Source organism: Urocitellus parryii, chromosome 3 (genome assembly GCF_045843805.1).
Source record: "Urocitellus parryii isolate mUroPar1 chromosome 3, mUroPar1.hap1, whole genome shotgun sequence".
NCBI lineage: Eukaryota > Metazoa > Chordata > Mammalia > Rodentia > Sciuridae > Urocitellus > Urocitellus parryii.
The window spans coordinates 200,013,774-200,030,827 of record NC_135533.1 but is presented as its reverse complement, the minus strand read 5'-3'; the positions used below and the strand labels follow the sequence as shown (position 1 = coordinate 200,030,827).

At 38.0% G+C, this 17,054-nt stretch overlaps 1 protein-coding gene across 2 annotated transcripts; it reads right to left on the bottom strand.

Moving 5' to 3' along the window:
- Window positions 1-97: 97 nt before the first annotated feature.
- On the bottom strand, window positions 98-17,054 carry Znf197 (zinc finger protein 197). Of its 2 annotated transcripts, none has more exons than XM_026408108.2 (6): window positions 16,935-17,054; window positions 12,028-12,506; window positions 10,659-10,818; window positions 9,990-10,081; window positions 9,586-9,712; window positions 98-5,772 (listed from the first exon to the last, which is right to left on the bottom strand). In XM_026408108.2, exons 2-6 carry the CDS (start codon window positions 12,415-12,417, stop codon window positions 3,452-3,454), a joined length of 3,090 nt encoding a protein of 1,029 aa, XP_026263893.2. In that variant the 5' UTR covers window positions 12,418-12,506; window positions 16,935-17,054; the 3' UTR covers window positions 98-3,451. The 2 variants fall into 2 exon arrangements, with proteins under 2 accessions (XP_026263893.2, XP_026263894.2); XM_026408109.2 differs by having other exon boundaries at window positions 12,028-12,497.

Below are 17,054 nucleotides of genomic sequence, written 5' to 3'. Positions count from 1 at the left end.
AAATACCGGATCATTTTCCCCAAAACATTTTATTTTGAAAATATCAAACGGTACAGAAAAGTTGAGAATGATATAAAGAATACCCGTATCGTCCATCTGAGCTCAACAATTAACATTATGCTATGTTTGCCTTATCTCTATTTAAGGTTATCTTTTCAGAAAGCTGTAAATATCAAAGCGCTTCATTCCAAATAGCATGCATCCCTTAAGAATATTCTCCAAACTAACACCACCATCATCACACGTAAGAAAACAGTAATATTCTAAAACCACTTAATATACAGTCAGTATTCAAATTTCTCCTAAGGTACTGAAACACATTTCAAAGGTTTTTTTTTTTTTTCCAATTCAGTTTCACAACACTGTATTTTAGTTATGGCTCTTTTGTGTATTCCTATTTTATGTTAAAATGACAATTCCACAGGAAGTTGCAAAGATTTTCCCACCAATGGTTACATCTTATGTAATTAGAATGACAAAATCGGCAAGCATATATTGGTACAGTGCGTGCCTATGCGTTTGTCATTGTATTGCATGAGATTTGTGTAATTGCCACTATTACACAACTATTCCATCACCAACCTCCCTGGTGCTACCCTTTTTATAGTTACATCCCAATCCTCTCCCTCGCACCATCCCTAATATATGGGATTCCCTAGAAATCCATTCTAGTTGTGACAAGCTGTAGGTCATCTGTCTTATTGCCAAGTACTAAGTACTCCATGGTATAGACATACCATAGTTTATTTTAACCACCTGATACCTAAAGGTTTTGAATATTAATATAGATTGTATGAACATTATGTACAAGTCTTTGTGAACATAAGCTTTCATTTCCTGGGACAAATGCTAGGGAATGGAATTACTGAGGCATATAGTTAAGTGCATGTTTGGTTTTATAAGAAACTGCCAAACTGTTTTCCAAAGTGATTGTGCCATTTTGCATTTCCAAAAATGTATGAAATCCAGTTTCTCGGCATCCTTGTCAGAACTGGTGTAATCACTTTATTTTAAAAAGTTAGCTAATTCTGATAGGTGCACAGAAGTATCTCAAGATTTTAATTTACATTTCCCTAATGGATAATGTCGAATATCTTTTCATTTGCTTATCTGTCAACTACAGTGAAATGTCTGTTGGTATCTTGTGCATTTCTAATTTTTTTTTATCAATAAGTTTTCAGAGTTCTTTATGTAGTCTAGATACAAATCCTTTGATGGATATGTGATTTGCAAATGGTTCTCTCCCAGTCTGTAGTGTCTTTTCATCCCCTTAAAAGTATCTTTGTAGAGAAAAGTTATCTTAATTTTGATGAGGTCCGATTGATCATTTTCCCGTTTTACAAAACATGCTTTTGATGACATCTGCAAGTTCTTTCCTTAATCCTACTTCTCAAAGTTGTGAGGGGTTTTCCCCTTATGGATAGCTTCATTAATGATCACTCTTCTTTCCTTTATATCATGAGTTTTTGAATAATCCAGGGCAATTTTCTAATATCCCATGTTCTAAAATTTTCTGTTTCTTATGGCATCTTTTATATTATCCCTATGCTTTCTGTATTTCCTACAAACTGCCAATTAGGTTTAAGAAACTTGATTAAAATCAGGCTAAAGATCTTTTGGCTTATTACACTACAAGAGGAGGCACATCATATGGGCTCAGTTAGCTATATTGTATTTTTACTTGGTTACAAGGTAAATGCTAGCTCTCTCCTTTGTTAAAATATGTCCTTTTGCAATTATTATATAACCTATGGTGATTCTTGTATAGCATTAATAGGAAGAATTTTCATACTCATTACCTCATAACAACTTTGGGAGGTAGATATTTTTCCTCCTGTTTGACAGATGTGGAAATCATGTCCCCAAGAAGTGAAGAGATTTGTCCAAGGCAAGTGGCAGAACCTGACTCATCCAGATCTTAAAGAGTTCAAACTATGGGTCCCTTCCAGTTTTCGGTATACATTTCAGTATAATGAGGAACCAGCCCTCAAAGGAGCTTTGGGGTTGAATTAATAACATGTCATAATCAACATACCACTTTGATATTGCTTGTATTAGAAAACACCATCCTGATATACATTTACATTCTACCTGCAAAACTGGAATTTGGAGAATTAGAAGATAAAATATAGGAATACAGAATGAATTAACCCAAATAAATGTACAATAGGGCACGAGCTGAATGAACAACTGGTTCACAGGGAGTAAAGCACAGTGGCTGCCTAGAAGTGGATTCTGCATTGGCTTAATCAGAACTTGAAGGCTTGGCTGTGTAAAAATTTAGATAGTAAATTAAGTGCTGGGACAGAAAGTCTTTTTGTAAGTGACAATCTATCACATGACAGCAACAATTAAATGTTGACTACAATGGAAAATGGCTGTGGCAAGGATCATCAGTTCAGCTAATGGGGTTATGTATTTCTCCCAATAAAAAGAAAAAGCAACATAGGACTGACCTTCAATTTTGATGTTCTATTAAGTTCCATATTCAAAGATCAAAAAACAAATAGCTTTCCTTGGCATCACTGTTAATGGCTGGCCATAATATATTTTCCATAAAAACAAAGTAGACATTTTATACATTAACTCCCTTAGACATTTTAAAATTATATTTTTCAAAAGTCTTTAGAGTACTAAATCCCAAAGTTAGCTATCCATCATACTTCACCTCATAAAAATGACTATCTTTGAGGTTCATGGAATCCTCTTCATTCTAATATTGATTTAATGAACAAACTTAGATTATACCATGTCCTAGACTCTGGCCATACCTCTCTCTCTCATCTAACTTTATTGTAAAATGGTTTCACAAACATCCTTTCATTACTCCTCACAACAACCCTGTGAGGTAGGCATTCTGAGGCTTAGAGGTGGGCTTAACATTAACATAGTAAGGGAAACAGAATCCAAACCTAGCTCTTCTAATTTTACATCTAGTCTTAAGGATGAGCCAGGTAATCTCTTGCCCACTGAATTCCACATCTCAGTGTCTGGATTTTACTGTCTATACAGACATTCTGCACAGAGATGCTATCTTTAAACTGTATAATATACATATTTTCAGAAACAATGTCCACTTTAATAAAGACATTTTTGCTATCACTTACAACTGCACCATTATCTCTTATAAGACCCAAATCCAGTTTCTTCTGTCTTCAATTGCTCCAAGGTCTGTTTCCAAGGTCATAATAAATGATCTGGAATACAGTATCCTTGAACTAGAATTTGGATTATGTTTTTCTACACTTGAAGGTCTAGATTAACTTTCTTTCACTTGTCCATAAGAAATGGTCATGATTTTTTTCTTATAGAAACTATATGTCATTCATCTAACGGTTAAATAGGATTCTATTCCATTTTACAAATGACACTATTTTTTTCTTTTTTGCAGTGCTGGGGGTTGTACATGCAAGACAGTACTCTACCACTTGGCCACAATGCCAGATCTCCACTAGATTTTTTGAATCTCTATCTTAGACTCACTGGCATTTTTTAGCCAAGAGAATTCCTCCACAGTATGGACTTTTTGTTGAAAATGAAGTTTTGAAGTCTGAGAAAATTCCTTTTCAGCCTCACCACATTCACAGGGTTTTTCTTCTGTATGAACTTTCTGATGTACAGTGAGGTTTTTTCTTTGTCTAAAAACTTTGCTACAATCATTACACCCATAGGGTTTCTCCCCTGTGTGGATTCTCTGGTGACCAACTAAATTCCTCTTGGAGGTAAAAGATTTCCTACATTTCTCACACTCATAAGGCTTCTCTCCAGTATGCATTCTCTGATGTACAACAAGGTTTTTATTCTGACTAAAGTCTTTTCCACACTCATTACATTTATAAGGTTTCTCTCCAGTGTGTATTCTTTGATGTACCATAAGATTTCTACTAGAGGTAAGAACTTTTCTACAGATATGACATTCATATGTTTTTTCCCCACTGTGAATTCTTTGATGTTCAATAAGATTTCTGTTGTAGGTGAAGCCTTTCCCACACTCATTACATGCATAGGGCTTCTCACCAGTGTGGATTCTCTGATGAGCTATCAGGTTTGAGCGGTAACTAAAGACTTTCCCACAGTCATTGCATTTATAAGACTTTTCCCTTGTGTGAATCCTCTGATGTCCAATGAGGCTTTTTTTCAAGATGAAGCACTTGCCACACTCATTACACTCATAGGGTTTTTCACCACTGTGGATTCTCTTATGTTCAATGAGGTTTCTGTTGGAACTGAAAGCTCTTCCACACTCACTACATTCAAAAGGCTTTTCTCCAGTGTGGATTCTTCGATGTACGAGCAGGCTTGAATTGTAACTGAAAGCCTTACCACAATCCTCACATTTGTAAGCTTTCTCCTGTGTATGAAGTTTCTGGTGGACCATGAAACTCTTGCTCATAATAAAGGTTTTCCCACATTCTCGACATTCATATGGCTTCTCCCCATTGTGGAGTCTCTCATGGTCAATGAGATTCCTGTTAGAACCAAAGACCTTACCACAGTCTTTACATTCATAGAGATTCTCTCCAGTGTGGAACCTTTGATGTAATATGAGGCTCTTCTTCAGAATAAAAACTTTTCCACATTCATTACATTCATAGGGCTTCTCTCCGTTGTGGAGTCTCTGATGATCAAAAAGGTAAGCACTCTGAGTGAAGGCTTTCCCACATTCAGTGCATTTGTAAGGTTTCTCTCTGCTGTGCATCCGCTTGTGGTCGATGAGGTTTGACTTAGAACTAAAAATTTTCCCACATTTTTTACAACCAAAGGTTTTCTTTTCTGTGTGGACTCGCTGATGTAAAAGGAGGCTTTTACTTCGAATGAAAACTTTCCCACATTCTTTACACTTGTAAGGGTTCTCTGCACTGTGGAGTCGCTGATGGTCGACAAGGTAGGTGGTCTGAGCAAAGGTTTTTCCACATTCATCACATTTATAGGGTTTTTCCCCAGAGTGAATTCTCTGGTGCAGAATGAGGCTCTTCTTCAGAATGAAAGCTTTCTGGCATTTATTACATTTATAAGGTTCTTCTCCTTTATGGAGCCTCTGGTGGTCAATGAGGTAAGCGTTTTGAGAGAAAACTTTCCCACACTCATTACATTTGTAAGGTCTCTCCCCTGAATGGCGTCTTAGATGTATAATGAGGCCTGAATGCCTATAGAAGCCCTTTCCACATTCCTTACATTTATAAGGTTTCTCCCCAGTGTGAATCCTCTGATGGTTTAAAAGGTAAGCACTTTGAGAGAATGCTTTCCCACATTCATTACATTTATATGGTTTCTCCCCAGAATGGTTTCGAAGGTGCATTAGAAGGCTTGAGCGCTGAATAAAGCCCTTTCCACACTCCTTACATTTATGAGGTTTCTCACCAGTATGGATTCTCCGATGGTTTATGAGATGTGAAATTTTATTTAAATGTTTACAACATATGTCACACTTATAGTACTTCTTTCCCTCAGTACCTATTAAACTTTCAGAAACAGCTGAACCTAAAGTCAAGCTTTCTCCAAATTCCTTCCACTTCTGGCCCCGTTTTTCTGGTAAAGTCCTTTTCTTCTTGTCTTGTTCACACAGGGAACCTTTTTTCATTGCATCTACCCTTTCTCCTGTTTCATTTCCCCACTGACTTTCCAAAACTTGCCATTCACATTCTTCCTCAAAACCAGGGACCTGGGAAACACTGCCTTGAAGTCTTTTTGATATTCCTTTCTGAGCATCTGCTCTTTGAGAAATACTTGGCTTTGATGTCACCTCCTCATTTTCAGTCATGGTCTCCCATTCTGGTAAAAGAAATTCAAACATAAATGTTATCAGGTTCCTAAATTTGTGAGAATAGGATCTTCAAGTTTCTTAAAACCATGTTTCTAGTGATAGAGTGAGTGTCTAGAAAGTGTGAAACCCTGGCCTTGATTCCCAATACTGGGGCAAAGAAAGTATCCATCTAGGGGTTAGGGGTGTAGCTCTGTGGTAGGCATGTCACCCATGGGGTTGAGCTACACTCACCTATTCTTTTGTAATACTACCCCTTTGCCCTGTTTAGGATAGAATGTTCCATGGAAGCTCCCTTTGTGTGTCCCCTTCTCTTGCTCTGCCTTTGGGGATGGCCTTTCTAGATGTTCAGTCAGCCTGCTGACAGCAGACATCAAGAAGCTAGACTCAACCCCTGAAACCTGACCCATTGCCTCATTTGAATGGCTTCTCCCCTTGGAGCCATTAAGACCCAAAGAAAAAGGTATTTCTGTCTCTTGTATGATTATTTCATGCATCATAGTTCACTTGGAGTGACCTTGAGTGTTTTAGTTGTTAGAAATGCAACACCCCTGAGTTCAATCTCTGGTACCACCACCCAAAAAAGAATGTTTTCAGGGCTGGAGTTGTAGCTCAGCGGTAGTGCACTTGCCTAGCCTATGTGAGGTACTGGGTTTGATCCTCAGCACCACATAAAGATAAATAAATAAAGATATTGTGCCCATCTAAAACTCAAAAATATTTTTTTAAAAAGAATATGGGAGAAAGGATAGCATCTTCAACAAATGGTGCTGGGAGAACTGGAAATCCATATGCAACAAAATGAGATTGAATCCCTTTCTCTCACCATGAACAAAAGTCAACTCAAAATGGTTCAAGGAGCTAGGAATCAGACCAGAGACTCTGCGTCTAATAGAATATAAAGTTGGTCCTAATCTTCATCACGTGGGGGCAGGCCCCAAATTTCTCAATAAGACACCTATAGCACAAGAGTTAAAACCAAGCATCAACAAATGGGATGAATTCAAACTAAAAAGTTTTTTCTCAGAAAGAGAAATAATATGCAAGGTGAATAGGGAGTCTACATCCTGGGAACAAATTTTTACCCCTCAAACATCAGATAGAACTCTAATCTCTAGAATATACAAAGAACTCAAAAAGTTAAACAACAAAAAAGCAAATAACCCAATCAACAAATGGGCCAAGGACTTGAACAGAAACTTCTCTGAAGAGGACATACAGTCAATTAACAAATACATGAAAAAAAATGCTCACCATCTCTAGCAATCAGAGAAATGCAAATTAAAACTACTCTAAGATAACATCTCACTCCAATAAAAATGGCAGCCATTATGAAGTCAAACAACAATAAGTGCTGGCAAGGATGCGGGGTGGGGTGGGGGGTACACTCATACATTGCTGGTAGGACTGCAAATTGGTGCAGCCAATTTGGAGAGTACTATGGAGATTCCTTGGAAAGCTGGGAATGGAACCACCATTTGACCCAGCTATTCCCCTTCTCGGACTATACCCAAAAGACCTAAGAAGAGCATACTACAGGGACACAGCCACATCAATGTTTATAGCAGCACAATTCACAATAGCTAGAATGGAACCAACCTAGATGCCCTTCAATAGATGAATGGATTAAAAATGTGGCATTTATACACAATGGAATATTACTCAGCACTAAAAAATAATAAAATCATGGCATTTGCAGGCAAATGGATGGCATTAGAGCAGATTATGCTAACTGAAGTTAGCCAATCCCTAAAAAACAAATGCCGAATGTCTTCTCTGATATAAAGGGGTTGACTCAAAATGGGATAGGGAGGAAGAGCATGAGAAGAAAACTACCACTAAATAGGGAAGAGAGGTAGGAGGGGAAAAGAGGGAGAAAGGGAGTTACACAGAAGATGGAAGGAGAACCTCATTGTTATACAGAATACATATATGATGTTGTAATGGGAAAAAGAAAAAAAAAGTGTGTCACATTAGATTGGATAGAGAAAGGATGGGAGAGGAGGGGAGGAGTAGGGAGGATAGGAAGGGCAGCAGAATAGAATAGACAATATGACTGATGTATGTACATTCCATGTATGTATTATATATCAAAATGCATTCTACTGTCATGTATGACTAAAAAAATAAATAAATAAAAATTAAAAAAAATAAAAAAGAATATGTTTTCATAAGTGTAAAAGTACACAGTATAAGTTACTATGGACAATAAAATAATAAGGCTGCTAGATACAAAATTAATATACAAAAACATCAGCACTTTCTATATGTAAATGAAGTCAATTATAAAATATTAAAGACTAATTCTAAAGAATAAATATCACTAGAAGTATATAAGATCTAGACAAATGTGATTTTAAAATATGCCTGAAACAGAGAGAAAAATGCAGTACAGAAAAAACGAAAGAGTATGTAAGGTTCCTGAATGGAAACACTCAGAATAAAACTGTCAATGTAAAGCATGATCACACATAATGAAATATTATGCAGCCATTTAAACTAGTACTACAGATAATGTATATTCCAGTCAAAATTCAATTGTGTGGCTGATTCTCAGTTCTCAATGTCTACTTCTCTGTACAATCCTACTTTTCCAGTAACACCTCACATGCTACCTCCTTTATGGCCTTTCCTGATCTCCAGGAATGAGTTTGGTTGCTCTATCTTCTGTATTTCCACATATCAGATTTATGTCACTATTGCATCAATTATTTTATTCTGCCTTGTATTTGTTTATTCTTTCTATAATCATCTCCCAAACCATGATAAATTATTTGTGGGCAGAATCATATCATTTTCACAGGAACACCACAAGATACATGTTTTTAAAGTTTGTTGGAAGCACAAATGGCTGAATTTTTTTTCTTTCAAGTCAGGATTTCTTTGTTACCTAGGCTGATCTCAAACAATCCTCTTGGCTCTGTCTCCCAAGTAGTTAGCACTATAGATATGTATCACCGCACCCAGCAAAAAAGTTTTTAAATATTTTTATTTTATTATTACTTAAAGAAATCTACTTTATATTTTTTAACCTTAAAAAATTAGCAATAGTTTAAAACAATGGGATTACTAAGTACAAACGAGAGCAGAATAAAAGGAGTATTTGTAAGAACTGCTGAGAAGAGTAGAGAGGGTATGGGTCACTATGGAAAGCAATTTGGTAGTATGAAGCAAAAGCCTTAAAGCAAATCAATCACATAGGCCCAGTTGTACTTCTAAAAAATAAGGAGGAATAAAGAAAGGTTTTAGCCACAGAGATGAGGATTATGACAGCAATTATCCAAAATTTGAAAAAAATAAGAAAATGGCTAACTAAATTTAAATTATGGTACAAATTATGTAGCCAATATAGTGACTGCAAAGAAAGAAAGCTATAAATATATACACATGTATGTGTGTGTGTATTTTTTTTTCAATATATACTGAACAACATATTTAAAAACCCTCTAAACACATAGGAAAAAACACATGGGATATATCAAAATGTTGACAGCAGTTGTCTGCAAATAATGAGGTTGAAGTGAATATTCTTTCTAATAGTCTGTTTTCTTTTTGTTTTTTTTGAAGGGGTACTAGAGATTGAACTTAGGGCACTTGGCCACTGAGTCACATCCCCAGCCCTATTTTATATTTTATTGAGAGACAAGGTCTCACTGAGTTGCTTAGTGTCTCGCTTTTGCTGAGGTTGGCTTTGAACTTTCGATCCTGCTGACTCAGCTTCCCCAGCTGCTGGACTAATAGTTTGTTTTCTTAAATAAGCATAAACTACTTTTATAATCAAAACAGATAAGATAAAGGTAAGATTTATGGGAAGACGTCCTTACCTAGAGAGGTCACATTTCCATAATTCTCCAGCATAACATCCCAGTACAAGGCTCTCTGAATTGGGCCCAGACATGCCCATTCCTCTGAAGTGAAGCATACAGACACCTCCTCAAACATTACCAACTCCTGAAATAACAGGTTTGTGTTATGGGTATGAGTAGATTCCAATGTTTAGGAGCTCCCCTATCAAAAGGTTCCTTTCACTTCTGGGGAAGAAATACATTGTCAGGTCACGAGGAGAGCTGTGGATATCAGGGAGACATAAAGCGACCCCACAAGGTCGGTTTTCCAAAAGCATGGACCTTGATTTGGATATGGGACACTCCAGCACCAGGATGAGAGAGGACCCTTCAGCAACAATTAACGCAGTTCAGACAAGAAGGAAAGAGGATGCAAACCTTACCTGGGGCTGGGCAGTTAGGAGCATAAGTGCCATTAACTGATTTCTTGGGTTCTCTTCCTGGGATAGGACAGAAGCCTCAGGGGCAGGAGAATCTGAGAAAGAACAAATTGCATGTGAGAATATTGCTGTTGTGGCTTACCACCCCAGTCTAATATCTTCTACAAATTAGGAATTCAGAATGATCCAGAGGGGTGGGGATACAGCTCAGTGGTAAAGTGCTTGCCTGGCATGCATGAGGCCCTTGGTTCAATCCCCAGCACCACAAAAGAAACAAACAAACAGAAACAAACAAACAAACAAACAAAAAAAAAAACAATAAAAACCAGAATGATCTAGAACTCCAAGTCTAAGCAATGATGTCTACAAAATGACCTACAACCCTTTTCTGAGTGACTCTCATGTCCAGGACTGGAAAAACAGAATTATAGCAATAAGAATGGATACAACTCAGAAGAACCTAGGAAGGGACAAGAGAGAGAACCATCAGAACAACAGAAAGAGACTGTCACTATAAGGGATTCCCTTATAGGGTAGGAATTCTGTTTAGGAAACACTTAAAAATATTCTCCTCTTTACAGAGTTCAACCAAACTCAGCATTAGCATCATCCAGAGAGATATTCTGGAAGCAGGGAGATGAGCCACACAAAGGGTTCCAGAAAAATGAGTACCATGTGGAGGATCCTGGAGGTTGAACACCACTGTGTCAGAAAGAGGATTCAGATGAATTTCAGCTGATAAATGGCTGCTGGGAGATGCAGGAACAAATGCTGTTCCTGGAGCACTCAACCCCTCCTGGAGAATGTCCTGGTCCTGGACAAGGAATGGACCCTGAAAAAAGCAAAATAAAATAAGCCGGCTCTTCTTGTATCTCTAGAAAAGGGACTCACCTAACCATTATGGACCTCTTTCTGCCCTCAATCTAGAACTGCAAGATCACAAAGACCCACCTCAAATATGGAGCATCAAACCAGCAGTAAAGCTTTGCATTGAGAACAATGGAGCTGCCCTCTAGCCCCCTCACGGCACTGGTGACCTCTCCCACAGGAGACTGTACAGAACGGTGGCAACAGAAGCCAGACCTGGGTGTGGGTTAAGGAGGGAATGGAAGTAACAAGCAGTAATTAAGAGCATGGATTTAGCTTCAGACCTAATTTTTTATCAGAATTGGATTCAATCACATCTCTTCTATTTATTTACCCCTTTACTTATTCCTTCCTGCTCCAACACAAGTAACATTGGAGTAGGCAGCTAGATACTTAGCTTTGCTGCTAGCTCAATGTCTGACCTAAGGCAATCCACAGAATCTTTTTGTTTCAGTTTTCTTGTCTCTCAAATGAAAAAGGATGGGTTAATAATTTGTAAAGATATAAGCTCTAAACTTCTTCATTTTTATGATTAAAACAAATAAGCCTATCCTTGTGGCCAATGCCAAGTTTGAGTTATGGTTCAGACTTCTTCACAGAAATATTTTTAGTGGGCTACAGATTTATAGAAAAAAAATTATGCACATGAGGGGCTATCTTAAAAGTCCCAATCTAAAGGTCAAGAATGTAAAATCTTATCAGAAACAAATATCTCAACCTAACCCCTTGTCTTGCAGAATTCTCAGTAAGGGGGACACAAGGGGAGGTTTGGTTAGATCTGGAAAGCTTCGTTCTGCCTATGCCTTTTATGCTCCAAGCTTTTACCACCATTTCAATCGGAATTATAGAAATAGCACATATGCTCATATGCTTCTGTTTAGGGGAATACTTATAACTAACATCTTCTTCAAGGTGTTCAACTAGACTCAGCATGAGCAGGTTTCATCTAGGGTAGCAAAGTGGAAACAATGCTTTTGTTTTGATTGAATTGGGCCCAAAAACCTTAATCATAAATCCACTTCTCTGCAAATATGTTCTGTAATCTGAATAGCATATGAACCTGCTTTAATTTGCATTAAGTTGCTAATTATTAATGAAAATTACAGGGTCACCCACCAGCCCCACTCAATTCTTTTCTTCCCTCCATTCACTCCCTACTCCCAGCCTTTCTCACTTTTAGTGCTGGTCCATCAAGGTCTTTCTGCAGCTCCTCTACCAGGGCCACAGCCTCCTCGCCACTGCCAGGACGATGGAGCTGCACCCAGGAACGAATCTCCCCAGGCAGGATGCTCAGAAACTGCTCCAGCACCAGCAGCTCTAGGATCTGAGCCTTGGTGCGTGCTTCTGGCCTCAGCCACCGGCGACAGAGCTCTCGGAGCCGGCTCAGAGCCTCCTGGGGTCCAGATGTCTCATGGTAACGTAACTGTCTAAAGTGCATGTGAGAGGTCTCCCAAACAGAGGAGCTGCTCCCTTGGAAGCTGGTTCCCCATTTCCAGGTATCATCCTTCCCTTTCACAAGACCCTCTTGTCTCAGAGCATTGTGGGCCCAATTTTCTCTCGTCATTGTTGCCTTTTTAGAAAGGTTCCTCTCCACGTCCCCTTAATTCTTGCTTGATTTCTTCCTTAGAACTTGGAGAACTTCATCTATAAGACCTCAAAAAATCATTGTTAAAGTTAGCCCACAGAAACAACCAAGTTTTCCAGACCAGTCAACTGCCAGTAATAAACAGAATCCTGAAAGCAAGTGTCTACGCTCCAGAAAGTGCTTCCTCTAATAGAAACCCTCTGCCTAAGGCCAGAGGACACAATACTCCTGAAACCAAACACATGGAATTCCTTTGGTCTTTATTCATAAGAGCTCTTCCATTTAATTACAATAAACTATTTACCATTTTAGATATTTCTGTAATATCTTTTTAGATATTTCTGTAATCTGATATGAGCTTTTTAGATATTTCTGTAATCTGAACACATTACCTCACTCCTAAACCTTAGTTTCTTTTAAAAAATTTAAAAATATTTTTTAGTAGTAGATGAACACAATACCTTTATTTGTCTTTATGCAGTGCTGGGGATTGAACCCAGTGCCTCACATGTGCTAGGCAAGAGCTCTACCACTGAGTTACACCCCCAGCCCAAGCCTTAGTTTCTTGACTTGTAACACAGGGATAATAGCGGTTCTTACTTTACAGCATTGCAGGGTTGTTGTGAGAATATGATGTCTAAATACATTTCAAGTTGTTTTTTTAATTGGTGCATAATTGGACAGAATAGTAGTTTCACTGTGGCATACTCATACATGCAGATAACATAATTTGATCAATTTCATTCCCTAATCTTACGAGCTCGCTCTCTCTCTCTCTCTCTCTCTCTCTCTCTCTCTCCACTTCCTTCCCTCCCTTTCTCCCTCCCTCCCTATCTCTCTCTCTGGTGATACTAGAGACAGAAGCCAGAGAAACACTTTATCACTGAGACATACCCAGCCCTCATTTCAAGTTTTGAACAATACCTGATACATAGATTCAAATGTTAGTTATCTTTCTATAACAAGCACTCTTTCCTATGTTATACAGTCAACAAGTAATCATGATTTTAACTCTTATAATGGAAAAAAAAATTCTAAAATTCAATTAACAAAAAAGGCTGAATTGATTTCTGTGTAGTTTGCTGTATATACTATCTAATTAATTATCTGATAATCATTTATTCTGTTAAAATGTTTGGATAACTATGAATAAAGTTTCATTATATAGAACTTAGGCTTACTGCTCTCTAGAAGTCACCTGATCTTTAAAACTATTATTTATTTTTCTGATTATAAAACAGAAAGTTTGTAAAACTGGGAAACATGCAAAAAAAGAAACCCGAAAATAATAATTGCTATTGTTCTGGAGTATGTCCTTTTTCAACACACCAATTTGTATCACAAGACTGGATCTGACTATATAACTCTGTAACTTGCTTTTCTTGCACAGTATGTTGTGAAAAAGACATTAAGTATAGCTTGTTGCTTTTGAGAGCTGTATGAGTCCAATCATATTTAAGTAGTTCCCTGATCACTAGATATTTAAGATTATTTGTAATTCTCCCCTATTACAAATAAGGATACAAAGAGTATCCTTGCTGATGAATTTGGGGTTTCATAGCTGATTAATTCTTCAGGAAAAATTTCTAGATACAAATGTTTTTAATCTTTTAAGGTGATAACAGTTACATCACCACCAGTGACATATGAAAGCATTTTCATCAATTTTATTTAACAGAGACATTTAAAAATAACTAAACAAGGGAGGCAGAAATATAAACACAATTTTAATTAAATATGTAAATACAACTAATAGAATAAAGACAGAAAGTATTTGTGAAAGGTAATTTTAGATTGGGCTTTAATGAAAAAAAATCAGGGAAGCCATTCCAGGAAGAAAGATACTGCATTTTCAAAAACAAGGAGTAACAGCACATATCCCTCTATTAAAAATGGGTTTTCCAGAGCTGAGCATTGTACCACATGCCTGTAATCCCATCTACTGGGGAAGCTGGTGCAGGATGATTGCCTATTTCAAGGCCAACCTGGCAAATGTGTCAAAATAAAAATTTTAAAAGGGCTTAGGAATAGCTTAGTGGTAGAGCACTTGCCTAGCATGTGTGAGGCCATGGGTTCAATCATTAGTACCAGCAAAAAAAAAAAAAAAAAAAAGGAAGAAATGGACTTTGCAGTGCTTACTTAGCATATATTTGATCAAGCTCTGGATTTGATCCCCAGAACCACACACAAACACACAAAAAAGAGAGAGGTGGGGGAAAAAAAAAAGAAAGAAGAGGAAAAAAGATAGAAAAAAATGGGCTTTGCAAACCAGAAGAGTAAAGTAAACTTCAGAGGCAAGATTATAGATATAGACTGGGGTTGTGGCTCAGCTGTAGAGCGCTCGCCTAGCATGTGCGAGGCCCTGGGTTCGATCCTCAGCACCACATAAAAAAAATAAAATGAAGGTATTGTGTCCAACTACAACTAAAAAATAAACTAAAAAAAAAAAGATTACAGGTATAGAGCAGGAAAAAAAGATTACAGGTATTGAGAGACAGAATAAGGAGAGATCATGTCCTATGAGCAATGGGCAACTATTAGAATTTGTCCCGCATTTTCCCCTTTTATTCTTAAAAACATAACAAATTTACTTGGTTAAACATTTACTTGGTTTAAAATTACAAAACACATGCTGTGTTATTTCCCTCTCCCTGTTAGTTTTTTATGTAGTTTTTCTAGTTAATTTTGTCATACACATATACACATAAGGTTTTGTATTTCCCTCTTTTCACAATGGTAGAATACCATGAATAATGTGCTGTTTTCCTTTTCTCAATTTTCCTGTCCATACATATCCCCTCCCCCTCATTTTTGTAGATGCACTATAATTTATTTATCCACTTATGGGACATTTAGGCAGTTTTTAATTTTTTCCTAATACCAATAATATTATCATTAATAACCCTGGGCATACATCAATTTGCACGTGTGTAGGCACACATAGAAAAATTACTTAAAGCAGAATTACTGGGTCCAAAATTGTGTGCATTTTAAATTCTGATCTTACCACTAGGCCTCATAAGGATTGTACCAAATCACAATTTACAATTCACAGCATGAACTGTGAGGGAATGCCTGCTTCCTCACTCTCTCACCAATGTTACTGTCAAAGATTGGGATCTCTGCCAAATTTTTAACTGGCACTTTGAGTGAAAAGTCATTTTGTTAACTATTCACATATTTTGCCCATGATTCTATTGAGTGCTGGATCTTGTTAATTTGTGTACTCTTTGTATCATAGGAAAATCATTTATTTGCTTACTATGGGAATTGCAAATTGTGTCTTTGCAACTTTGTCACAGATCATGTGACTTTACTTATTATGTTTTTGCCATGCAACTAATCTTTTCTTTTTATTGCTTCTGGGTTTTATGCCATGGTTACACAGACTTTTCCCACTCTGGGCCCTGAAGGGAGTCTTATATGGAGTCAGGAATTGATAAGGGAGGAATGATGGGGGAGGGAGGTTCATATATCAGGAAGGCCAGTTAGGTTTTTGCAACAGTCTAAACAAATGATTAAATTCTAAAAGCAGCAGCAGCAGGGATAAAACAATTGAGAAAACTTAGCAGTGTTTGGTGATCAACCTAAGAGTGATGGAGTGGAGTCTTTTAAAAGAATGTTAAATAATTTCCTACAGTAAGTTATCAGTACTCTATCCACATGTACTTTACCAATAAAAATAATATATTTTAAACACAGATTTCCGTTGCTTCTCACAAAAGGTTTATGAAGCAGAAATTACAAGTAAAAGATACAGAGGATTCACACAAGTCCTCTCAGTTAAGTTTTGGGAGCAAATTGTGAATTCAGGAACCTAACTCCAAAGTCCAAAATAATTCTATCTACTTATGAAACCCAAACAACAGCTGTTCTAAAACAATGGTTTCCAAACATGAATCCATGATAAAACTTTAATCTGGCAAGCTGCAAAAAGAGAAAAGCAATGGCCATACATAGTCACTGACAGGTTGGCAGTGACTTTTTGTTTTTCTCTGCAAAGGTCAGCATGTATTCTGAGTTTACAGTCTTAGTATGTGTGTTCTCTGAAGGAACAGCAGTACACACGGTTCCGCTCTTCCAATACCGATATATTACAAAAGTAAAAGATGGCAACTGGTCCAGCCTAAAAATCAAAACAAAAGCGTCTCCAGCAGTGGCCGGCCACTGCTCCAGGGAAGTTTCAAATTGTTAATGAGCATCAGCCTCAGAGAAGACTGAGCAAGAGCAGAAAGGCCTGAGCTGGGGAACCTGGCTATTGAGGCAGCTGTCCTGTTTGACTCCACACCAGTCCATCACCACGTACAGACCCAGGTCCGGTCGTCAACACCTCTCCCGCGCCGGCCGTGTGCCCAAGCCAGGCCACGGCGCTGACCCCGGCGATGACCCGGCATCCAGCTGAGGAGCGTCTGCGAGGAGGGTCAGCGCCCCGGAGGGCCGGCAAGGGCGCGAACCTCCCTCCGCGCATGCCCACCCGCCGACCCCACCCCGCTCACCAGGGTTCCTCTCGCAGTCTAGCCCTGGGTACTGTCGCCTCGGTGGCAGGCAGCTAGGAGATGACACTAGAACCCAACGCGGCACCGGACCAGTCCCAAAATAATGGCCGAGCCGGGGAC

Coding starts and splice junctions, on each gene's coding strand:
- Znf197 (XM_026408108.2), bottom strand. CDS start 12,417: ATGACGAGAGAAAATTGGGCCCACAATGCTCTGAGACAAGAGGGTCTT. Junction 10,819..12,027: donor TTGATGGACCAGCACTAAAA/GTGAGAAAGGCT, acceptor TGCTTTTTTCAG/GGTCCATTCCTTGTCCAGGA. Junction 9,713..9,989: donor TCCTAACTGCCCAGCCCCAG/GTAAGGTTTGCA, acceptor CTGTTATTTCAG/GAGTTGGTAATGTTTGAGGA.